Source organism: Heloderma suspectum, chromosome 11, assembly GCF_057233095.1.
Source record: "Heloderma suspectum isolate Gila_16-S chromosome 11, 16-S_ref, whole genome shotgun sequence".
Taxonomy (NCBI): domain Eukaryota; kingdom Metazoa; phylum Chordata; class Lepidosauria; order Squamata; family Helodermatidae; genus Heloderma; species Heloderma suspectum.
This window is the reverse complement of record NC_139468.1, coordinates 42903377-42929305: the sequence shown is the minus strand read 5'-3', so window position 1 is coordinate 42929305 and position 25929 is coordinate 42903377. Positions and strand designations below refer to the sequence as shown.

Sequence of the window (25929 nt, the reverse complement as noted above, 5' to 3'; positions counted from 1 at the left end):
CTGAATTTGAAGCAGGTTCCTGGGATGCGGCAAAATTGGGGTGGGGGGAACTCTGTACTGGATTCACAAAGAAGTGATTTTACGTAACAAGAGGAACTACAGAACATCAAAGAAGCACAAGACTGCAATTGTGATCTAAGAGAGACGTGAAAGAGCGCTTTAGGGCGAGTCACTACAGTTGGCCTTCAACCCTTTCACTGCAGGAGAGGGAGATTTATTTCTTACTTCTGAGTAAACATGCACAGAAGGAGGGGGGAATGTTAAAGGTTGAAACCAGGCTAACTACAGTGATTGAGTGTTCCCACAACTGTGAAGGTTCTTTGATGTTCTGTAGTTTCTCAGCTATTATAAAATCCCATCTCCGCTTTGTCACAGTAACGTTCTTTCTGGTTTATGGCAGCATTCATAATGTAGTAGCAGCCAGGAGCCTGGACAGGGGCAGGAAACAAGCCTCATTCATTGGTCTCCCCACTTTTTTTATTCTATGTCCACCCACCCCATACCCCACTTGTAAATAACTCCACCCGCTGTGGTTGGTGAAACTGGAGCGTTTACTTCAGGCTCATGATGGGGCGGCAATGCACTATTTCAACATGGCTCTTTTAAGGGGATTTTTTTTTAAGGTAGAGGCTGCGGAGCAGAGCATATCTATACTTTCAGGGGGATGGCCACCAGAGGTTAGTGGTAGGCAAGGCGAAGTAAATACCATGAGATAGCTCAGACCTCCTGAATGGCCAGCTGCAAAATGGCAGAAACTTTGGGGAAACACAGGGAGGGGAAACATTGGGGGAACACCCCTTGACTGGGGCCAGGTGAAAGACACATCCCTGGGCAGGGCTATCATGCCAAAGTAAATGTGGAGGGTTGGTACACACCTCAACAGAAGTGTAGACAAGCTGAATTATGGAAAACAATTGGACTAAAAGTAGTCTCAGAAAAACCGTTTTTTTCTGGGAAAATCTCTGGGATGGCTGTGAGATGGCCCCGACGTCATGTGCCCTGAACAACCTCCAAACACAGCAAACTTGCAATAAATCGCTCATGGAGACACCCCCCTGGAAACAGCCTTCCCCAGCCCTGAAAAAAACAATACCCCCCATCTCCCCATGGCACTCACCATGTTCATGACAGTCAGGACGTATTTCTCAACATTTTCGCTGCCGTGGTACTCCACCATCTTGGTGTCGGCCACCACCAGAGTCTCCACCCATTTTTCCTTGCTGATGGAGCGCTGCTTGATCCGCCGCTTCCTCTGCTGTTTCTCCTCCCACTTTTCTCTCCGCTTCTCAGAGTTCTCAATCCTTTCTTGGAATTTGAGGAGGAGGAAAAAGGTCGTATGATGCCGGGAACTACACTGCAGTACAAGCCAGGCGCTGTCAGCCCTGAAGCATGTGTGCGCCTTAGACAGGGACCAGGGACCAGCTATGTCCTCTTCTCACTCTGTCCAGGATTGGGATCCATGCTCTCTCTCCTTCCCCTCAGCATCCAAGGACTAGACTGCCACCCACCTGGCAGGTTGTTCACATCCCTTGCAGGGCTAGAATTTGATACTTGTTCCCCTTTGGTCTAGTGTAAGAGACACTGCCTATACCTTGCATGGACTCACATGTATGAAAACAGGCTACAGGACTGGGATCCCCCCTCGGAACACCCCTCCCCGGCTGCCACTGTTGGATCATCATTGGTCTGAGCAGCCTTAAGAGCCAAGTGTGCAGATGAAAACCTTCCAAGACCTTATTTTAAAAGTGGATACTTTTCACACACAAACCATGCTGGCTTTGAAAGAATTTTCAGTGAGGGAATTGCATCTGTTTCTAATCAGGGTCATGACCTGAAGTGAATTCTACACTTCAGACACTGCCTGGCAAGGTGAGAGGCTCACATTCAATCAAAATCCACCGGAGATCACCCAATTTGCGCCAGAGGTTCTTCAACGGCAACATAGATGAATATGATTGGGATGAGGGGGGCATGAAGAGGCAACTGCCCCACAGGGAGCAGACTGCCATGACTGTGCCACCTTGCGCACAGACTGCTCTTTCCTACAGTCTTTGAACCACAGTCAATTATAAGTTGGTAAAAGGACTTTAGAAGAAACAACGCCCCTTCAAAAATTCAGAAAATGCTGTGCTGAACTGGGTCCAAATGTTTAAGAGTTCATCCCAAGCAACAGAGGCTTTGCAATTTTGCATGCCACTCAAGAAGAGGATGCCTCTACCCTCTTGTCCCAAAATTAAGGGCCTAAACAAGATTTCTATTTCTACCTACCTTTTCATTAAAAATGCTCAAAGTGGCTTACAAAACTGAAGAATAAAACATAATATTTTACTAGAACAGTAAAATAATAAAAAAGCGGTCATACAAATTCAGTTAAAATACAAGGAAATTTAGCAGATTAAAAAATAGTAAGCTTTACACTGCATGAGGAGTCTCAAGAAAGTGAAATGGCTTCCCTAAGTAGGGCGTTCTAAAGCCCAGGTATGGAAAATGAGAGGGCCCGATATTGGGGAGATGCACAGGAGAGCTTCTTCGGAAGTTCTTAATAAGTAGACAGACAGTCCTTGCGGTTACCTGGTCCTGAGCTGTTTGGAGCTTTAGGAGAGCAATCTGATGGCCCTAGACAGTGTCTAGGGCACCATAGGATAGTCTAGATTCCACTGGCTCTGAACTCAGACCCAGTAGTTCGAGCTCCCCCACCCCCACCCCCTTCCCCTTCCTGCCAGCGTGGAGAGAACCGCACCGGCTGCCTCTACAAGTTCACAAATGCAAGCTCAGAGAGGAGGGAAAGGGTGTGGTTCTGTGGGCGGGGAGGGGAGGAGACTGGGGTGGCCAGCTTATGAACAATCCTCCAGCGGCCCCATCCTCCTTCCCTCCTGTTCCCCACACCTCAGCTAGATGCAAAAATGTCCATCTAGCTAAGACACAGAGTGGGTAGAGTGCAGAGGGGACAATCACCTTCACACTCCTCCCACTGTGCATAGGATGATTTCAGAGGCTGAGTTCAGAGGCTGATGGCCATCCAGATAGGATTGCACCTTAAATGTCACAACCAAGATTGGACCTGGAAACGGACTGGCAGCCAATGAAGCAGTTGTAACAATGGAGCCAAATGCTTTCATCCAGCCCTCAAAAATCCTGTTCGAAGGCAGCTCCAGTATGAACAGCCCAGGTAATTTTAGATGTCTCCTGTAGTAAAAGAAAACTACTGTTGTGGCAGTTCAATCAGAAAACAGTTTCTGGCACAACCTTTGCTAAGCTCCTGTTTTGTCCCACCCAGTTAGCTCTTCAGACCCAATTCTGAATTCTCACTGGCTCTGGATCTGCTTCTGCCTACCTCCTACCTAGAAGAATGGAAAGAAGAGCTCTGCTGGATCAGGCTGAAGGCCTCCCTACTCCACCATCCTCTCTCCCACAGTGGCCAACCAGATGCTCATGGGAAGCTCGCAAGCGGGATAGGACGGTAACAGCCCTCGCCTGCTGTTGCTCCCCAGCAGATTGCCTCTGATACTGTAGGTAATATAGAGCTGCCACAATCAGCAGCCATTGATAGCTTTATCCACCATGAATTTGCTTAATGCCCCTTTAAAGTCATCCAGGTGGGTGGCCATCACCACACCCTGTGGCAGCAAAGTCCAGTTTAACTACGCACTATGTGAAGAAGACTTCCCTTTGGTCTGTCCTGAATTTCCCACCATTCAGCTTCCTTGGATATCCCTGGGTTGTAGTATTAGGAGAGAAAGAGAACGTATATCTATTCACTTTCTCCACTCCAGCCATACAGTTATACACATAGATCAAATCTCAACAAAACTCCATTAAAACATCTCTGGAACGTCTGCCCAAAGCAAGTTTCAGTGTTCCTGAACCTGCCGACCTCATACTCACGTGTGCTCCTTTCCCTTTGATAGCCAGCTGGTTTGGATGAATGATGGGAGGAGCACCTTTGGGGATGCCCTTTTCCAGAGCCAATATTTATTCTGAACTGCAGTCTGGAACCCCAGTCATAATCTACTCCTTTAGAGCAGCCTTCCCCAACCTGGCACTATCCAGATGCAACTCAGACACATCTGGAGGGCACCAGGTCAGGGAAGGTTGTTTTAGAGGTCCAAGCCATTGTTCAATTCAGATTTGGAGAATCAAGGAACTGAGTATGTTTATTCTAGAGAAAAGAAAGAGAACAGCCAACTGGCCCTATCATCAACCGTGTGAATGGAATCAGCTTCTACTTTTAAAAAATGTAAATAGCAGTGGGGGTTGGCAAGTTTAAGACATTGACAAAAAAGATAGCTTCACAAGTAGATTTGGTTCCCAACTTCTCTGTCAAGGGAAATGTTTAATACTTCTGAGTAAAAACTGTTTGGGACAAGTTGCTGCAGCCAAAAACTTGTCCCATGCAATCTTTATTAAGAAACGTTAAATGTTTCCCTTGATAAACACGTTGGGAACCAGATCTATATGCACAGCTGCCTTTTTCCCCTTCGGATTTTTCCACGGCTGCAAATGGCCCCTCTCTATTCCTGCCGGAGTGTAATCTCCCCCGCTCCTGCACTCCTGATGCTCCCCTTCCCCGGCTGCTACTCACATTTCTAAGCACATGCACACTAGTTATTTTCACTGAAGGAGTGCCAACTTTGGCTTTGTGGGGGATACCTAGCGATCATTCTCAAATACAGGAGTCAAGAGTCCTTCACTCTATCCACTGAGGGCAGATGTTGAGGCTTTAAATCGCAGGGAGGCAAATGTAAGCTCATCAGGTGGGAGGCCTTCCAAGCATAACAGCTCTTCAGCCTATAAATTATTTGAAAACTAGGAAAAAATTACCTTGCACTCCACACATCCTGACCATGGCCGGCTGTTTCCTGTCTCGCTTTGTGCTCACTACTGAAATAAACTCTTCTGCCTCGTACTCTGGGAGGTGGCGCCTATAGACTCCATGGGGGCGGGCTCTCCTCTCCCCACTCAGGTTGCCAGGAGCCAGTGGCTCAATAAAGAAGTCTTCATGAGCCAGCCGGAAGACCCCTTTCTGAGAGGACAAAAAAGTAATCGGCAACATACATCAATCTGCACAGGCTAAAGGTTTGCAAAAATTGTCATACAATAATGGCAAGCAAATAGGTTTCAGCCTATTTGGTCCAAATTAGGCGACATTAAAGAACAAAAAGACTGAAACACCATGGCTAAGCTGCTTCCCTCAGGGAGAGCACAGAAGAACTGCTAGCCCCTCAGAACAAGCTGAGACTCTTTAGTTGACAAGAGCTGCTCAGGCTTAGTAAGCAAAGGCCCCTTAACAGCTTCTCTCTCTCTCTCTCTCTCTCTCTCTCCAACCTAGCCCTGCCAACTTTTTTTTTCAATAGGCATTGCTCCTGTGCCTGTAAGAGCAGCCTAACATGCAGAAATTCAGCAGTTTTCGCCACTAGTGCCAAGAGAAGCTTTAACTTACTGAGTCTCAGGCTGCTGCTGAAGGCATAGGAACAGAGTTGTTAAGAAGCTGGCAACCACCTGGAACTTTGGTTTTTCCCCATAGTAGTCAGACTGGGGACTGAAAAATCTGCAGAACCAGCAAGATAGGTTTGGATCTGCACCCTGCTGAAGAGGCAGGATTTTTTCCTCCCCAGCCTCCACTTCCACAAGTCTGTTGACTCTCATTGACCCGAACCAACTATAAGAAATCTTTCCAGGATCAGACATCACCAGCCCCTTGATTATTTTCCTCCCTGTGAAAACACACTGGGGAAATAAGTAGGATGAGAACAGAATGAAGACTCCAGTGTCTCTGGTAATGGATTCACATGCATGTTTCATGTGAAATCCTCTGCAAAAATTCCAGGGCATGTGTGCGGTATTGTTTGTTTTTTAAGGACAATCTCTAAAAATGAAACGTGTTTATTAAAAACCAAGTCTGAAAGGGACAAGAGACATATAATTACAGAACAACCGCTGTGTTGGATGTTGTACAAAAACAACAGTGGAGGAATCCTGAGTGAAGGCCAGCTAACAGCACTTGATCTTACTGTTGGGGAAGGTTCCAGGTCTGCGATGGATCAAGGCCAGGCACCATGTCTGCCTCCAAGCCATACAGACAAGAGAACCACAGACACTTACCAGCCCATCACATGTGCTAAGAGCAGCCAATCCGCTTTCTTGCTCCTGGTTCTGAACTGACCCAATCATGTGACATGAGTTCCGGTTGTAAGCCTGGATCTTGGCATGAGCTAGGCCTCCATAGCGTCTCTCGCTAACAAAGCCAGGAGCCAGGAGGTGGCTGTTCAGGCTCAGGTTGAACCTCAGCTGCTGCCCTCTGTGGTACAGTCTGTAGAAAGCCAGTGGGCGACTCTGGGCGAAAAGGGCCCTTTTGGAGAGCAAACGGTGGGACAGGTTGTAGGAGAGGAAGACGCCTCTCTCATCCACCTTGACAGGGTGAACAATGTCGTATCCAGGATCTTGCATGGGAACTGATCCTGTGCCTGCAGCAGACAAGTTGAAAGGATCAGCTGGAAAGAGAAAGCACCAGTCCCTCTCAAGGCATTCTGCAGCCAATGTGCTCATTTTTATATGGTTGTATGCCTCACTCATATGTTGGGGGTGGGACAGTGGTTTATATTTAATATAAAAAGTGCCCATTTTGCTATCTACTTCTTAAGGAGACAAACGCACAAACATGCCCAGGCCTAGAATTACAAATACTACTTGGGGCACAGGGTGGGCAATTCAGATGAATACTGAAAATAGACATAATTGTTCAAACTAAGATTAGGCCAACATCCCTCACTCTGCCCCAAATCTCCAACATCTGGGACAGCCACTGGGCTCTCATTGTATTATTTACTGATTCTTATTATTTATTTGAAATATTTTTATGCTGCTCCTCAGCCCAAAAGTGGCTTACATATACTCAGTTAAACAAGACAGTCCCTGCCCACAGGCTTACAACTGGAAAAGCCCCGACACACAAGGAAAAAGCAATGGGGAGGGAAGAGAGGAATTAATTGTTTCAGCAGGCCCTGCTGTCCCACTCATTTTCAGATACGACTTTTTAAAGACAAGAGTTTTTAAGATTTAGATTTTGCCCTTCCTTCCTTCCTTCCTTCCTCCCAACAAGCTCAAGAAGGCGCCTTTGGCATCAGCACACCAACCAAGGTGCAAACTGTGTTTGGGAGGACTGGCGGGTCCGGCCTCCTCAGACCCCACCGATGCAGCCCCAGCCCGGCCAGAGGAACCTGCATGGCTCAGACCCTCCATCACCCCCCACGCCCGCCCGCCCGCCTCATCCTTGCGTGGGCCGGACTCGAACCTGTGCGCTGAGCGGTCAGCATCGGGGTGGCGAACCCCGGGGCTGCGGGCAGGCGCCTCTGCAGCCCCACGGGGGCCAAGAGCGGGCTTGCCAAGCCCTCGACCCGAGTCCGCTCCGCTCGCCGAGGAGAGTTGAGGAGCCTGCGCAGCACCGGGCTCCAAGCCGCGGCACAGCCCCCCCCCCCCGCAGGAGCGCCTTCTGGAGAGGACCCCGCGGCACAAAAGCGGCGCGCGCGCGGGGCGCGAGGAGGCGGGCGCCCCACGCAGGAATGGCCAGTCCGGCCGCAGGGCTCCCGCTCCGCTGTTGCCCGAGGACACGGTCCGGGGCCGGGGAGGCAGCGGGGCGCGCGGGCTCCCAAGCGAGGGCGGCCCCTTTGTCCGCCGCGGGGCCCCGCGCACCAAGCAAGCCGGGGGAGCAGGGCCGCGCCGCCCCGCAGGACGCGCCCGGGGCGCCCGACGCCGCGCCTCCCGCGGCCCGCCCCGGCCTCCTCAGACCGGCCCTGCGGGGCGGAGGACGGGGGCCCCTGGGCACGCGCTGCGCACCGTCGCCTGCCGCGTTCGATCCCCGGTCGCGCCACGAGGCCCCGCGACCAGCCGCGGCTCGGGCCGAGAGGCGCCGCCGCCGGCGCTCCGCCTCACCCACCTCGCGGCCCCGCGCAGCCCCCGCGGGCCAGGACGGCGGCCGCGGCCGCCAGGAGCAGCGGCAGGGCCATCGCGCGCCTCAGGAGCGGCGTCCGCGGGGGCGCGCGGCCGGCGCCGGGGTCGCTGCTGCCGCCGCCGCCGCCCGCGGAGCAGCCCGGCTCTGGGCAGCGGCGCAGGCGGCCCCCGGGTGCTCCATGCCGGCGGCGCCCCCGGCTCCGCCTCCGCGCCCGGAGCCAGCCGGGGGGGCAGGCGCCGCGAAGCGGCCTCGGCGCCCCCGCGTGGCGAGAGGCGGGCGGCTGCCGGGCCGCGGCGCCGCGCCAGGCCGGCCCGGCCCGGCCCCCGGAGAAGCCGCGGGGCTCGGCCGGCGAGCCAGCGCCTGAGCGCCGCCCTGGGCCCGGGGCTCTCGGCGGCCCTCCTGCTCTCCCGGTGGCAGGCCGCGCGAAGGGCCTTCCTCGCAGGGCGGGGGACCCGGCGGGCCTCCCCCGCCTCCTTTCCTGGAGGGCCCCGGCGCCGGGCGGGAGGACCCGGCCAAACGGGGCGCAGCTCGCGGAGGAGGCTGTTCGGGAGGCGGATTTGAACCCAGGTCTTCTCCTGCTTTCCCGGCGTGGGGAGTGGAGCAGAGCGACCTGGCATATATCCCCCCCCCGATAATAACCGTTTTAGCTGTTTTAAATGTCGTATGTTTTAATTTTGTTGTAAGTTGAACAAGGCGTCTAAGAAACCTAACAAGGGTTCTACCGTTAAAATAGTTTAAAACAAGCAAATGATAGAGGGGGCCCTTCCCGCCCACCCGCTTCACTCCTGCTTCACCACCAGGGGAGCCAGTTTCCCCTCCCACTTCACCCCAAATACTCCACCTGCCCACAAGCCCCCCCTAGCCCACCCTCAGCTTCCCCAACAAAGGGGGCCTCACCACCAAGCCCCCAAGATTCCCCTTGCACCAGCAACCCCGGGGAGCTCAGTCTGGCCAAGCCCCGCACACCCACCCACTGCAGCAGCCCTGCTGCTGAGGACGGGGCTGCTGTCACCCCAGGAGCCATTCGCCGGGGCTCAGGCGCCCGCTGCTCCTTCCAGAAGCAAGCCCTGGAAAGGCGAGGTGGAGGGATGGTTGCTGCGGAGCCTAGTGAACATGATGCTTTGAAAGGCTTTACCTGTGGCAGCGGATGGACTACATGACCTCCAGGGCTCCTCCCAAGGCTGTCATTTTATAGAGATGGTATTGGTTGCCAGTTGGGTACTTGTGAGGTGGAACAGCAGCCTCAGGTGCATCGACTTCATGTGTCTATTCTCACAAACAGACTCGTCTGGGACTTCGGTCCAGCACTCTGCCACTGACAGCCATCCAGCTCCAAGGCAGCGGTGGAGCTGGAACTAACCACAGCATGGGATGCCATTCCATCTGCATATTGCCTAAATAATGCATCTGTTAAGGGCATGGCATCACCCTTAACACCTGTAACTGCTTGGCATTTTGGAGCTTGAGGGAAGATGGAAAGCCTGTAACACGTTACACAAAAAGGTTTTTTTCTTTATTGAATTTGCTTATGTTTTGAGAAGTCCAGATCTACAATGCTCTGATCATGCACACTTGAAACTGAAAATGAGAAACTCAGTGGAAAAAGAGAGGAAGAAATATAATAAGAAATCAGAGCCAACAGACATTACTTTAAAGATGTAGCTACCAGCTACACCATTAAAAAAAAAAGTCTAGAGTAGGGGCAGGGGCTCCAGTTCAGATCAGGGGGCATGGGGTAGCGCATCTTTAATCCCTCACTATGGGCCCAGTTTGAATCAGGGGCACTTGTAGTTTCTATTGCAAAATACTGATCTATTTGCTTTTGGGATCAATGTTTTGCAATAGAAATTGCAGGTCTCCTCCACCCACAATTCTGGAACAGGCCCATAGCAGGGGAGAAAGGGTTAAAGACCCCTGCCTACATTGATAGGATCCCAAACTGGATAGGTGGCCCTTCCCTACTCTAGAGTAAAAATGAAAAAGCTGTAGCTGCCAGGTACACCTTTAACATCTGTTTTGGCCCTCACATACCTTTTAGAAAAGTAAGTAGCCAAGTTTTCTGATGACATCAAATTATTTAGGTTGTTATAAAGGGATTGTGAGGAGCTCCAAAAGGATCTCTCCAAACTGGGGGAATGGGCATCAAAATGCAAATGCAGTTCAGTGAAAGCACATGTAAAGTGATGCATGTTGGGGCAAAAAATCCCAGCTTCAAGTATAACTTGATGGGAGCTGAGCTAGCGATGACTGACCAAGAAAGAGATCTCGGGGTTGTGGTGGACAGTTCAATGAAAATGTCGACCCAGTGTTCAGCGGCTTTGAAAAAGGCAAAGTCTATGTTAGGTATAATCAGAAAAGGAATTAAAATATGCCAAGATCATGTTGTTGTTCAGTCGCTCAGTCATGTCCAACTCTTCGTGACCCCATGGACCATAGCATGCCAGGCCTTCCGGTCCTGTGCTCTCTCCCGGAGCATGCTCAAATTCATATTCATTGCATCGGTGATGCTATCTAGCCATCTCATCCTCTGCCATCCCCTTCTCCTTTTGCCTTCAGTCTTTCCCAGCATCAGGGTCTTTTCCAGAGAGTTTTCTCTTCGCATTAGGTGGCCAAAATATTGGAGCTTCAGCTTCAGTATCTGTCCTTCCAATGAGCACTCAGGGTTGATTTTCTTTAGGATGGACTGATTTGACCTCCTTGCAGTCCAGGGGACTCGTAAGAGTCTTCTCCAGCACCACAGTTCGAAAGCATCAATTCTTCGGCGCTCAGCCTTCCTTATTTATAGTCCAGCTCTCACAGCCATACATTACTACTGGGAAAACCATAGCTTTGATTAGACGGACCTTTGTCGGCAAGGTGATGTCTCTGCTTCTTACTATGCTGTCTAGGTTTGCCATAGCTTTCCTCCCAAGGAGCAAGCGTCTTTTAATTTCATGGCTACAGTCACCGTCTACGGTGATCTTGGAGCCCAAGAAAATAAAATCTGTCACAGCTTCCATTTCTTCCCCTTCTATATGCCAGGAAGTGATGGGGCCAGATGCCATGATCTTCGTTTTTTAATATTGAGTTTCAAACCAGCTTTTGCACTCTCTGCTTTCACTCTCAACAAGAGGCTCTTTAGATCCTCTTCGCTTTCTGCCATTAGGGTGGTATCGTCTGCGTATCGGAGGTTGTTGATAATTCTCCCAGCAATCTTAATTCCGACCTGTGATTCATCCAACCCGGCGTTTCTCATGATGTACTCTGCATATAAGTTAAATAAGCAGGGTGACAAAATGCAGCCTTGTCGTACTCCTTTCCCAATTTTGAACCAATCGGTTGTTCCATGTCTGGTTCTTACTGTTGCTTCTTGACCCTCGTACAGGTTTCTCAGGAGACAGGTAAGGTGGTCTGTTATTCCCATCACTAAGAATTTGCCAGAGTTTGTTGTGATCCACACAATCAAAGGCTTTAGCGTAGTCAATGAAGCAGAAATAGATGTTTTTCTGGAATTCTCTTGCTTTCTCCATGATCCAGCGAAAGTTGGCGATTTGATCTCTAGTTCCTCTGCCTCTTCGAAACCCAGCTTGTACTTCCGGTAGTTCTCGGTTCGCATACTGCTGAAGCCTAGCTTGTAGGATTTTGAGCATCACCTTGCTGGCATGTGAAATGAGCGCAATTGTGCGGTAGTTTGAACACTCTTTGGCGTTGCCCTTCTTTGGAATTGGAATGTAAACTGACCTTTTCCAGTCTTGCGGCCATTGTTGAGTGTTCCAAATTTGTTGGCATATTGAGCGCAGCACTTTAACAGCATCATCTTTTAGGACCTTAAATAGCTCAGCTGGAATACTGTCATCTCCGCTAGCTTTGTTGTTACTAATGCTTCCTAAGGCCCACTTGACTTCACTCTCTAGGATGTCCGGCTCAAGTTCAGTGACTGCACTATCATGGCTATCAGGGACATTAAGATCTTTCCTGTATAGTTCTTCTGTGTATTCTTTCCACCTCTTCTTAATCTCATCTGCTTCTGTTAGGTCCCTGCCTTCTTTGTCCTTTATCATACCCGTCTTTGCACAAAATGTTCCCTTGAGATCTCCGATTTTCTTGAAGAGATCTCTAGTCTTTCCCATTCTGTTGTTTTCCTCGATTTCTTTGCACTGTTCATTTAAGAAGGCCTTCTTGTCTCTCCTTGCTATTCTCTGGAACTCTGCATTCAGTTGGATATATCTTCCCCTTTCTCCCTTGCTTTTCGCTTCCCTTCTTTCCTCAGCTACTTGTAAAGCCTCCTCAGACAGCCACTTGGCTTTCTTGCATTTCTTTTTCTTTGGGATGGATTGAGTTGCTGCCTCCTGAACAATGTTACGGACCTCCGTCCATAGTTCCTCAGGCACTCTGTCTATCAGGTCTAATCCCTGAAATCTATTCCTCACCTCCACTGTATATTCATAAGGGATATGATTTAGGTCATACCTGAACGGTTTAGTGGTTTTCCCTACGGTCTTCAATTTCAGCTGAAATTTTGCAACAAGGAGCTCACGATCTGAGCCACAGTCAGCTCCAGGTCTTGTTTTTACTGACTGTATGGAGCTTCTCCATCTTTGGCTGCAAAGTACATAATCAATCTGATTTCGATATTGACCATCTGGTGATGTCCATGTGTAGAGTCGTCTCTTGTGCTGTTGGAAAAGAGTGTTTGCTATGATCAGCGTGTTCTCTTGGCAAAACTCTAGGAGCCTTTGTCCTGCTTCATTTTGTACACCAAGGCCATGCCTGCCTGTTATCCCGGTGATTTCTTGACTTCCTCCTTTAGCATTCCAATCCCCTATGATGAAGAGGACACCTTTTTTTGGTGTTAGTTCTAGAAGGTGCTGTAGGTCTTCATAGAACCGATCAACCTCAGCTTCTTCGGCATCAGTGGTTGGGGCATAGACTTGAATTACTGTGATGTTAAATGGTTTGCCTTGGATTCGTACTGAGATCATTCTTTCGTTTTTGAGATTGTACCCCAGTACTGCTTTTCCCATCCTTTTGTTGACTATGAGTGCTACTCCATTTCTTCTAAGGGATTCTTGCCCACAGTAGTAGATATGATGGTCACCTGAATTAAATTCGCCCATGCCTGTCCATTTTAGTTTGCTGATTCCCAAGATGTCGATGTTCAATCTTGCCATCTCATGTCTGACCACCTCCAGCTTTCCTTGATTCATTGATCTTACATTCTTACATTGATCTTACATTCCAGGTTCCTAAACAATATTGTTCTTTACAGCATTGGACTTTCTTTTCACCACCAGACACATCCACAGCTGAGTGTCCTTTCGGCTTTGGCCCAGCTGCTTCACTCTTTCTGGCGCTACTTGGAAATACCCTCTGCTCTTCCCCAGTAGTATATTGGACACCTTCCGACCTGAGGGGCTCATCTTCCGGCGTCATCTCTTTTAGCCTTGTGATACGTTCCATGGGGTTTTCTTGGCAAGAATACTGGAGTGGGTTGCCATTTCCTTCTCCAGTGGACCACATTTTGTCAGAACTTTCTGCCATGACCTGTCCGTCTTGGGTGGCCCTGCATGGCATAGCTCATGGCTTCACTGAGTTATGCAAGCCCCTTCGCCACAACAAGGCAGTGATCCATGAAGGGGCAAGATCATATTGCCCTTACATAAATCTGCGGTGCAGCTACACTTAGAATACTGTATACAGTTCTGGTCATTGCACCTCAAAAAAGAAATGATAGATTTGGAAGAAGTGCAGAAAAGGGCAACTAAAATGATCAAGGGGCTGGAGTAACTCCATTTCCTCAATGAGGAAAGGTTACAGCAGCTGGGATTGTTTAACCTGGGAAAAAAGGGGGGGGGCATGCTAGAGGTGTACAAAATTATGCCTGGTGTGGAAAATGTGGATTGGGAGACATTTTTTCTCCCTCTCATATAATATTAGAACCCGGGGTCATCCTGTGGAGCTGATTGGTGGGGGATTCAGGACAGATAAAAGGAAGGACTTCTTCACACAGTTCAACACATTTTCTTATATTGTAACTTCTATAGGGAATGCGGAGAAAAGCTAATTTCCCCACTAATAACAGCCTTCTCAGGAAGTAGCTCCACCTCTTCAGTATCAACTTGCTCAAGGGATGTGGCTTCTTGTGAGATTGGTTGCCAGGTTTTTCATGATTTCAACGCAGACCAGGAAAAAATGTTATTTTCTTTAGAGAAGGAATCTCACACATTGCATTTTGTTACTGTACTAGTTTTAATTGAGTTATATATATTTTATATTGATTTTGATTATCTGTGACCCTAATACATCGTTGTTGGTTTTATTGTTGACTGTTACTGTTGTTTTTCTTGTTTTTATATTTTTATCACTTTTAATATTTTAATTGTTTTTATGTATTTTATTGTTCTAAGCTGCCTTGGGAGGGCTTCTGCCCTGAAAGGCAGCCAAGAAATATTTTAAATAAATAAATAGTTGAACTATGGAATTTGCTACCACAAGAGGGAGTGATGGCCACCAATTTGGATGGCTTTAAAGGGGATTGGACAAATTCATGGAGGATAAGGTTGTAGATGGCTACTAGTCCTGATGGCTATAGGCTACCTCCAGGATCAGAGGCAGTATGTCTATGTACACCAGTTGCTGGGGAACATGGGCAGGAGGGTGCTGTTGCACTCATGTCCTGCTTGTGGGTTTCTCATGGGCAGCTGCTCAGCCACTGTGTGAATAGAATGCTGGGCTAGATAAACCTTGGTCTGATCCAGCAGGGCTCTTCTTATGTTCCTGAGAATTCACATACAGACACTTTAATATACATTTTGAAGCACACATTTATTCCAACAAAGACATATCGTGAGGTATGCATTCTAATATGAACTGTTGATTATTATTCCAGGAAATTTAGCACTACTCTATAAATGTCCAAAAGTCTGAAAAAAATTATCACAAAACCCCAGTGGTATAATCTCTGATAGGCTTATAAACTTGTAAATTAAGCATAGCTTATTTACATATTTTCTGGGCCAAAAAGGAGATTTGTCTTCTTTTGGGAACTGTAAATTTTGGGGCCTTCTGGGAACTATAAATTTAGCAGTAGAAATGGCTTCTTGCATGTGAACAGAAAATGCCAATGAACTAAAGAATTCTGGGATGTGTAGTTCTTAAGAGACCACATAGGAAGGTACACTACTCTCTGTCTCTCAAACAAGAAGTCCTAGATTCTTCAGTAAAGAAATATCATTCCATATACAGTCATAGAGAGTGGCTGTGTCAGGGAAAACCCTGGGAAAGCTGGATTTCAGAATGTGTTGACTTTTGTTATACTTTAAAAAGACCCACAGTTTGGTTCCCTACCCCTGCAGTATAATAACAATAACAGAATAAATAATTTATAATTTAAAGTAGAATTAACGCTGCAGCTTCTATTTTCCAGCCAAACCTCACTGTCTCCCCAGTGCCTAACCTTAAAACTGACATAATAAACTCCACCCCATGTTATTTCATCTCCCTGGTAACCACTATACCCTGCCCTCCTATGGGATTGTTCTGGGCATGCCCATGGACAGATCTTACGAACTTCATAGGATAAAATGGGGGAGAAATCACATTTTAAAGAAAAACTATCAATATTTTACAGTACTACTATGGCACTGCACACAGCTGACCTTCCTCTAACCTGACACAACAAACTGTTTCCCAAAAGATGCTGCACAAATGGAGAAACAAACCTATAAAATATAACCCCAGCAAAGTCTATGGAAAGAAAATGGACAATACCTGTCAAACCTCTGGTCACTCATCAAGCTCCTACTGTAGTAGCAATGTAGAGGGTCAGACTAAGTAGCCTCATGCCTTTGCTGAGCTCTTTCTCCCTCGAATACATTTTGCAAGCTAAAGAGACGCAGGAATTTCTTATCTTGTCAACAAGGCTAAGGTCAGCATAGAGTTGTAAATCATGTTCTCTGCTTATGCCCTATAACCCATTTCCTGGGATATAAACAATGGTGCTAGGAGAGGAAATGTTGAGGACTGCAACCCTACATGGGAGGGAGAGGAGGAGCCGTTTCCTATGTGTTACAATATCTAGAAAAAAAATCTGCTGATGTAAATCGGGGCTTTTGGCTCTTTGGAAGTGATTCCAGCCATAAAGCCCACACGTTAATAAAGAAAAACTCTTTTTCCTTCACTCCGTGGTCTCTCCGACTCTGATTTCTGCAACACTACAAATAAGCTGTTTCTACTTCAAAATCAAACGAATCTCTCAAACACTTCCAAGTTCCAGATCAATCCCCTCAGCCTTTTTCTGAGTATATGCCATAGAACCTAAGCCCCGCTAATTTCTGGTTATAATGGCAGAATGCAATTGGCCAGACGCATTGTTAACACAGGGCCACAACGTCAATATTATTATTATCATTATTCTTAATTACATTTCTATACCACACCACAGCAGAAGCTCTCTCGGTGGTTTACAGAATAATTAATTGTTCAGTCGTGTCCGACTCTTCGTGACCACATGCCAGGCCTTCCTGTCCTGCGCTCTCTCCCAGAAATGACCCAGCCCGGAGCCCCGATGGCAGAAAAAATGGCTGGGTAGCAGCAGCTGAGGGTGCCTGCCAGGCCTGCTCCTGTAACATGCTGAGATGCAGGGCAAGGGGAAGACGGAGAGGGGAGGGAAAGAGCAAGGGGAGGAAAGTCAGTGGGGAGTGTTGGGACCTCAGAGAGAAGAGATTAATGGATTCTGATGGATTCCAGAGGGCTCTGGGGGATTTTCCTGCTGGTATGGCTGGTGCTCCTGTCGAAGCCCAGGTCGCTCTGTGGAATGCAGAGATGACTCGGGCGGTTGACACGATCGCGCCCAAGCGCCCTCTCCCTCTGAGCAGAGCCCGGCCAGCTCCTTGGTATACACCTGAGCTGAGGGCCATGAAGCAGGAGGGGAGACGGCTAGAACGCAGGTGGAGGAAAACTCGTGCTGAGTCTGACCGAACACAGGTAAGAGCCCACTATCGAGCCTACTCTGTGGCGGTGAGGGTGGCAAAGAGACAGTTCTTTTCCACCAGCATTGCATCTTCTCAGTGTCGTCCAGCGGAGATTTTCCGAGTGGTTTGCGGCCTGTTACGTTCTGGGCCAGGGAGAGAGACGGTGGAACCCTCAGTAGCACGCTGTGACGAGTTTGCACGGCACTTTGAGGATAAAGTCACTCAGATTCGTCATGAATTGGACACCACCATTAATGCAGTTCCATTGGTAGAGGCATTCAGAGCACCATCTGGTCCAGTTTTATTGGATGAGTTTCAGTTACTGAGGCCTGAGGATGCGGACAAGGTGCTTGGCCAAGTCCGATCGACCACTTGTGTGCTTGACCCTTGCCCTTCATGGCTTATTAAATCAAACAAGGAGGGGTTGTCCGGCTGGGTCCAGGAGGTTGTAAATTCCTCGAGAGAGGGAGTGGTGCCTGCCGCTTTAAAAGAGGCAGGAATTAGACCACTCCTGAAAAAGCCTAACCTGGACCCAGAGGATGTTAACAATTATAGGCCAGTGGCCAACATCCCCTTCCTGGGCAAGGTGCTTGAGCGGGTGGTTGTAGGACAGCTCCAGGCACTCTTGAATGAAATGGATTATCTAGATCCATTTCAATCGGGCTTCAGGCCTGGTTTTGGAACGGAAACTGCCTTGGTCGCCCTGTGGGATGACCTCTGCCAGGAGAGGGACAAGGGGAATGCGACCCTGTTGATTCTCCTGGACCTCTCAGCGGCTCTCGATACCATCGACCATGGTATCCTTCTGGATAGGTTGTCTGGGTTAGGAATTGGAGGCACTGCACTACAGTGGTTCCGCTCCTACTTGGATGGCCGATTCCAGAAGGTGGTGCTGGGGGATTATTGCTCTGTGCCATGGCAATTGTGCCATGGGGTTTATTTATTTATTTCATTTCTATACCGCCCAATAGCCGAAGCTCTCTGGGCGGTTCACAAAAAACCACTGTGGGTTCCACAGGGCTCTATTTTATCCCCCATGCTGTTTAACATCTACATGAAACCGCTGGGGGAGGTTATCCGGAGGTGTGGACTGAGGTGCCATCAATATGCAGATGACACCCAGCTCTACCTCTCTTTCTCATCAAACCAAGGTGAGGCAGTGGCTGTTCTGAATCAGTGCCTGGGCACGGTAATGGACTGGATGAGGGCTAATAAACTGAAACTCAATCCAGACAAGACGGAGGTACTGTTAGTGGGTGGTTCGTCTGCCTGGCTAGGTGATATTCAACCTGTTCTGGAGGGGGTTGCGCGCCCCCTAAAGGATCAGGTTCGTAGTTTGGGGGTGCTCTTGGATCCAGAACTGTTACTTGAGGCACAGGTGGACTCAGTGGCATGGAGCACTTTTTATCAGCTTAGGCTGGTATACCAACTACGCCCTTATCTGGACAGAGATAGCCTTGCTACAGTTATCCATGCTCTGATAACTTCTCATCTGGATTACTGCAATGCGTTATACGTGGGGCTGCCTTTGAAAACGGTCCGGAAACTTCAGCTGGTCCAAAATAGCGCAGCAAGATTGTTAACAGGGACTGGCCTGTGAGCTCATATTACGCCAGTACTTTTCCAGCTGCACTGGCTGCCAGTCCATTTCTGGGCCCGATTCAATGTGCTGGTGTTAACATTCAAAGCCCTTAACGGCTTGGGGCCAGGTTACCTGAAGGATCGCCTCCTCCCATATGTGCCTGCCCGGACCTTAAGATCATCATAGCGGCCCTTCTCCGTGAGCCCCTGCCAAAGGAAGTGAGGCGGGTGGCTACTAGGAGGAGGGCTTTTTCTGCTGTGGCACCCCGGCTCTGGAATGAGCTCCCTAGTGAGGTTCGCCTGGCGCCTACATTGTACTCCTTTCGGCGCCAGGTGAAGACCTTTTTATTTTCCCAGGCATTTTAGCATTTTAGCTTTCTAAATTTTTATCTTTGCCATTTTAAATCTATATTTTAAACTCCTGCACTGCTGCTAGGTTTTATTGTGGTTGTATTGTTATATTGTGGTTTTAATGTTCTATATATTTTAAATTGTTTTATTGTGTGTTGTTTGGTTTTAATTTTTGTGAACTGCCCAGAGAGCTTCGGCTATTGGGCGGTATAGAAATGAATTGAATAAATAAATAAATAAATAAATACGAGGAGGAGGAGACAGCAAGTAGGCAGACATCAGAAAGAAGAAGCGGGTCAGGGACTGACTGCCACTGGTTTGTGTGCTTGTGTTCTATCCAGCCTTTCAGTCCAGAAGGATCCCCATAAGATAATACACATTTATTGAACAGTCTCTGTGAACTGAATGTGCAGTCGAAAGAATGAGTACCACACTAGAAGCCAGTAGCACTCATTAGCGCAACAGGCATGCCAAACGATGGTGGAGGAAGCTTACTCACGGGTCGGCGTGATGCCTAACCTAGGAACGCAGGAAGCTGCGCTATACTGAGTCAGACCGTTGGCCCACCTATTCCAGTACTGTCGACACTGACTGGCAGCAGCTCCCCGGGCTTCAGGCCGGATTCTCTCCTGGGTGGAGTGCCGGGACTGAGCCTGGGGCCTTCTGCGAGCATGCCTGGAACCAGGCTCGGGAACCAGGGTTCGTGCTGCCTGTGGGATGGCGCGGCTGAATTGGTGCACCGTAGCTGCGGCTAAAGATCTTTGTCCAGAGACCGGTGCTGGAAGGAAACGGGAGCGCTCCGCGGGCGGATGAAAAAGGACGGGGCCCGCAGCGTCAAGCCAGGCGCGCCTGGGCCCCCGGAGGCGCCCGCTCCCAGCGGCGCGCGGCCCCGGCAGGTCGTGCGTGAATTCGCTCGCGTCGCCCTCCTGCGCTCCCCAGGCCCGGGCGCGCCGACCGCCTCGCTCGGATCTGGGGCGCCGTCCTGCGGCCCTCCGTCGGCTTCCCGCTCGCTGAGCCCGTGGCCAGGGCCCGCCGCGCTGCGAGGCTGCCCTCGCTCCCGAGTGCCTCGCCACCAAAAGCGCGGCGGGCGCGCGGCTCGCCGCTGCCTCCCGCCTGCCCCGGCGGGCCGCCCCCGCCTGCGCGGCAGAGCGCTCCCGGGCCCGCCGCGTCGCGGGGCCCGTGGCCGCCGCGCCAGCACCGCAGACAGCGCCCGCCCGGCCCGGCGCCGAGGGCGGGGCTGCGGAGCAGGGCCCGCGGAGGAGCCAGCCCGGCGGGGCTCCGGTGGAGCGCGGCCGGCGCCGCTTCGCCGCTCTGCTCGCGGGCCGCCCAGGCAGCGGCTCTTCCCGCCCGCCGCGCCCCTCGTGCTCGGCGGCCTGCGCCCCGCTGCGGCGCCATCTGCCTAGGAAGGGAAACGAGGCTCCGCGGAATCAAACCGGGACCCTCACGATTTCGCACGATGTTTAAAGGGGAGACCCCCCCAAACTACCGCCCATTCACACAGCACATCTGTCTCCATGGGATGAGCCGGAAAAATCCGGGATCCGCACTCGTGGGTGCAGCCATGGCGCAAAAACAGGGATCCTCTTGATTTCGTATGATTTTTACAGAACAAATCCCCCAAACTACCATCATATCACAAAGCACATATGTCTCCGCCGACTGAACTAGAAAAATCACCACAGACCTTCCACTTGTGGGTGCAGCCACAGCGCAAAAACTTGATCCAAGGCAAGGATCCTCAGGGATCGTCATGATTTTTACAAGAAAAATACCCCCCAAACACCATCATATCACAGAACACATTTGCCTCTGCGGACTGAACCAGAAAAATCACAAATCCGCCACTTGTGGGCGCAGCCATGGAGCAAAAACAGGGATCCGAGACAGGGATCTGCAGGGATCCTCATGATTTTTTTAAAAGAAATATACCCCCAAACACCATCATATCACAGAGCACACCTGCCTCCATGGACTGAACTAGAAAATTCATGGATCTGCCACTCCTGGGCGCAGCAGCCACCGCACAAAGACATGAATTCGATGCAGGGAACCTTAGGGATCATCATGATTTTTACAAGAAAGATACCCCCAAGCACCATCATATAGCAGAACATTTGCCTCCTTGGACTGAACCAGAAAAATCACAGCTCCACCACTCGCAGGCACAGCACAAAAGCAGGGATCCTTGGCAGGGATCCCCTTGGTTTCATATGATTTCTACAGAGCAAATCCCACAAAATACCATCATACCACAGAGCACATCTGTCTTCATGGACTGAACTAGAAAAATCATGGATCAGCCACGGCGCAAAAACAGGGATCCTCTTGATTTCGTATGATTTTTACAGAACAAATCCCCCAAACTACCATCATATCACAAAGCACATATGTCTCCACTGACTGAACTAGAAAAATCACCACAGACCTTCCACTTGTGGGTGCAGCCACAGCGCAAAAACTTGATCCAAGGCAAGGATCTTCAGAGATCCTCATGATTTTTACAAGAAAGATACCTCAAAACACCATCATATCACAGAGCACATTTGCCTCCACAGGCTTAACCAGAAAAATGGCAGATCTGCCACTCATGACAGGCATGTCACAAAAACAGGGATAGGAATTTTATATGGGATCCACATGAAACCATGGTCAAATCATAGCTGACATGGATGCCCATGTACTGAATCCAATTATTGATCCTATACTTGACCATTCTGCTACAGTACAAAAACACTGATTCAAGGCATGTATCCTCAGAACTGAACCTTAAAAATCCTGGATCCTGTAATCACTTTTTTAAAACCCTGGGTTTTTAGGAATGAGTGAGCATGCTATTGCACACTGCCTGATCTCCTGCTGTGAATGAGAGTACCTAAAGAATCCAGGAATCCTTCATCCTTGGCTTGTTTGACATAATGTGCAAACAAGGAAGTCTGGCTTGTCTCGTCCAGAACAAGCCTGAGAAAGAACCCCAAACCAAGCCATGGCTTATTTCTCTGGGTTGATTGTGAATAGGCAAACCAGAGTTCTTGGTTTCATGTCACAACAAACTAGCAAGGGGCCAGAACATCCCTGGGTTGTTTCTGTGCTCCCACTCACAGCAGAGGCAATCAGGCAGTGTGGTTCACCAGCATGCTGCCACACTCACAACCCAGGATTGTTTTGATGTTTACCAGGTATCTTTCTCCAAATCCATAATCAAATCAGCTCTCATCCTTCTATACCCGCTGGGCTCTAAAAAGCATGTATCCATTAGAGAAAGGTGTTCCCATGGAACAACAACAGGTACACGAGGAATGGATCCTCATAAATCATCTTAATAGTTTTTACATGGAACACCTAAAATCAAATGCTAAGTCACACTTTACACCCTTATCTATGGAGTGCGCCATAAAAATCAGCATGGATCCAGCATGCTGTGCCACACCATGCTGCGCAAGCTTGGATCAGAAGCAGGGTCCTCGTGATTCTTGCACACAAGCCCCACCACGTAATCGTGATGATATAAAAACCCATCTCTGAGGCACGAGCTCTAACGGATCTTCATGGTTTTTGGAGGCATGACCACCATCTAATTACAGCTCACATCCACCTGCAGGTAATCCCTACTGTACAAGTAGGGATGTACAGATTTTGTTGGATCCTTTCCGTCTGTGTTTGTCAGATCTCTTTAATTCCATTGGCCACTCACTGATGGAATTGGATGACTTTCTATGAGAATTATCTTCCACTTGTAATGCTCATGGGTGCTAATGTGCATTAACACATTACTGCAAGTACGCATTAGTGCTAATGAGCAGTAATGCAAATCTTCCCTCAAAGTAAAAGAATGGTCTGGAAGTCCACAGAATCCTCGCAGAAGAAGCTGGTTCGCAGCGGAATCCGCAGGTCAGATGAACAGAAATCTGAAATAATTTGAATCCATTGCAGATTTTGCCAACAACCCTAACTAAAAGTATGTTATTTTATTTCTCTGCTCTTTTCCTGCTAAGAAGAGGCAAGTCAGTTAGCAATACAACATAAATTAGCAATACAACATCAACAATTACAAAATAAAATAAAAATATACAAAACAGCACCAATGTCTGTAAAGAGAGCAAACATAGAGAGATATAGAGAGAGCAAATATAAGAAAGCAAAGAGAGATTCAGGGGGATAAAAATGCAGTTTCAATTATCATTAAAAGCCTGGTGAAGAAGGATGCTCTTCACCATTTCTCAAGGTGGAACGAGAGGAGGCCAGGCACATCTCCCACAGGAGACAGTTTCAAAGCTTTGTTGCCAACACAGAGAAGATCCTGTCAGTTGTACCAATGAAACTAACTGAAGTGGCAGAATGTGAAGAAGAACCCTTCCTAGAGATCTTAAACAGGTGGGCTTGATCACATGGAGACACCTGGTCCTTCACTTAATATTGGTTGAGGCCGGTAATGCTTCAAAGATCAAGACCAGCATTTTGAATTTGGCATGGAAACATACCAGGAGCCAATGCAGCTTAAAAAATATAGGTACAATTTGCTCCCGAAAATGGGCTCCTGACAGTGGCCTGGGAGCTGTCCAGCAATATCACTGGGTGGCTACTAGTCCAACTGCAATATGAGAGGAAGGAGAGAAAAAACCAATTGACTGTTGGTATGCTGCAGTCTCTAATTCCTACATGACCAGAGGCAGAATCCAATGCAGCCCTTGTGTGTGCGGCCAGCCCCACCAATTTCGTTCCACAAGTGGCCACTAGCAGTGATTTAGCACTTCTGGGGTCAATCCAAAATGAGCAGAAACACTCATTTCTGGAAGGGGGAAGATCAGCAGATCAGACCCAAGGACCTTCTACGGTTCAGTCCCTGGACACAGACATGATTTGTGATTTGGTGGTTTTGGAGACATCCCCATAAAAATCCAGGGGAATCATGAGTATCCATGCCTCAGATCCATGTTTTGTGGCATGGGAGTGTGATTGTTATGGATTCATGTTTTTACATCACGCCTGCTCCATGAAGTACAGGATCAGTAAGTTTAATACTTTGTTCTGTGGCCATGGATGTGACCTCTGACTATAATGGTGTATTTGTGGGGACACTATGTTAAAATCCAGAGGACCCATAAGGAACTGCATCTTGAATCAATTTTATTTCTTGCCATCCTGGATCTGAGAAATATAGGATCCATGCCACTGACATGGACTTGCTTTGTGATTTAGCTATGAGTTTGGATGCAGTACATATAAAATCCAGATGATCCATCAGGATCCATGCCTCACATAAGTGGTTCACACCATTTGCGGTGAAGAAGATCTGGGATTCTTAGTGTGCGTACTTGGACAAAGATGAATTCTGTGCTTTGATTGTGGGGGTGTTGGGCAGGGGGGACTCAATGTAAAAATTCAGAGATCCATACTGAATTGTGCATCTTATCCATGGCTTTATAACATGACAGTGCTATGAAGCCCCAAATCTTATGTTTTTGTCACTCATTCCCTGGGCATAGATGTGTTCTGCAATATAATGGTGTTTTGGGGGCCTTCCCCTGTAAAAATCATGAGGATCCCTGCCTCGGATCCCTATTTTTGCCCCATGGCTATGCCCATGAGCTGTGGGTCCCCGATTTTTCTGGTTTAGTCTGTGGAGGCAGATGCGCTTTCTGATTTGATTGTGGTCTGGGGGATTTGCTTTGTAAAAATCATATGAAATCAAGAGGATCCCGGCCTCAGATTCATGTTTTTGCATTGTGGCTGTGCCCATGAGTGGTGGATCTGTGATTTTCATGGTCCAGTCCATGGAGGCAGATGTGGTCTGTTATTAGATTGTGGTTTGGGGATTTTCCTTGTAAAAATAATGAGGATCCTTGCGGATCCCTGCCTCTAAACCATTTTTTTGTGTTGTGGCAGAGCCCATGAGTGGCAGACCCGATTTTCGTGGCTCAGTCGATGGAAGCAGATGTGGTCTGTGATATGATAGTGTTTGCGGGTATTATTCTTGTAAAAATCGTAAGGATCTCTAAGGAACCCTGCCTTAGATTCATGTTTTTGCGCCATGGCTGTGCCCATGAGTGGCAGATCCCTGATTTTTCTGGTTCAGTTTGTGGAAGCAGATGTGTTCTGCAATTTGATTGTGGTGTGGGGGATTTGCTCTGTAAAAGAGCAAGTGTGGTGTAGTGGCAAGAGTGTTGGACTAGGAGCCAGGAGATCTGGGTTCTAGTCCCCACTCAGCCATGGAAGCTCACTGGGTGACTTTGGGCCAGTCACAGACTCTCAGCCCAACCTACCTCACAGGGTTGTTGTTGTGAGGCTAAAATGGAGAGAATTATGTACGCCACCTTGGGTTTCTCAAAGAAGAAAAAAGGCCAGATAGAAATGTAATAAATAAATAAATAAAATGAAATCAAGAGGACCCCACCCTCAGATCCCTGTTATTTGCACTGTGGCTGTGCCCACAACTGGCAGATCCGTGATTTTTCTGGTTTGGTTTGTGGAGGCAGATGTGCTCTGGGATATGGTGGTGGTTTGGGGGATTTGTTCTGCAAAAATCGTATCAAATCAAGGGGATCCCTGCCAAGGATCCCGGTTTTTGCACTGTGGCTGCACCCGCGCGCAATGGATCCGTGATTGTTCTGGTTCAGTCTGCGGAGGCAGAGGTGCTGCGTGACTGGACGGTGGTTTGGGGGGTCTCCTCTTTAAAAATCGTATCAAATCATGAGGACCCTATTTTGATTTCACGGATCCTCGTTTCACGCAGTCCCCGTGGTCTACACCCGCGCGCCCGCCAGGCGCAGTCTGCCCGCCCCGCGCCCACTCGCCGCTGCAGCCGGGCTCCGCTCTCCGGGCAGCCCGTCCGCTCGCCTTGGACCCCGCGGCGAGCGCTGCCCGGCCCTTCAGGCGAGGGCCGGCGGCACTTCGCCCCCGGCGCAACGCGCGTGCGCCCGGCGGCGCCCACGGAGGGGGCGAGAGGCTCGCGTCGCAGCTCGGAGCGCCTTGCCGCTGAGCCCCAGCGGCGCGCGCCCCTCGCGCTGCCCCAGCGGCCCCTGCTGCGCCGCCCCGGGCTCGGCCCGTCGCCTCGCTCGCCAGGCCAGCCGCCTCGCGCTCCCTCCCGCCTTCTCGGGGCCC

The 25929-nt window shown here is 49.2% G+C and overlaps 1 protein-coding gene across 8 annotated transcripts in view; it reads right to left on the bottom strand.

Moving 5' to 3' along the window:
* The window catches only part of ADAMTS7 (ADAM metallopeptidase with thrombospondin type 1 motif 7), a 93468-nt gene extending 82021 nt beyond the window's left edge, over positions 1–11447 (bottom strand). For 4 of the 8 annotated variants that reach the window (XM_084817630.1, XM_084817635.1, XM_084817637.1 and 1 more), the window contains exons 1-3: positions 6103–7164; positions 4822–5023; positions 1118–1305 (exon numbers count right to left, since the gene is read on the bottom strand). In XM_084817630.1, coding sequence (XP_084673756.1) covers positions 1118–1305; positions 4822–5023; positions 6103–6621 — 909 coding nt within the window. In that variant the 5' untranslated portion in view covers positions 6622–7164. Of the gene's footprint in view, positions 1–1117; positions 1306–4821; positions 5024–6102; positions 7165–7933; positions 8137–9083 lie in introns of those variants that run through there. The other 4 variants (XM_084817634.1, XM_084817638.1, XM_084817636.1 and 1 more) reach the window with 3 other exon arrangements.
* Between the last annotated feature and the right edge of the window lie 14482 nt (positions 11448–25929).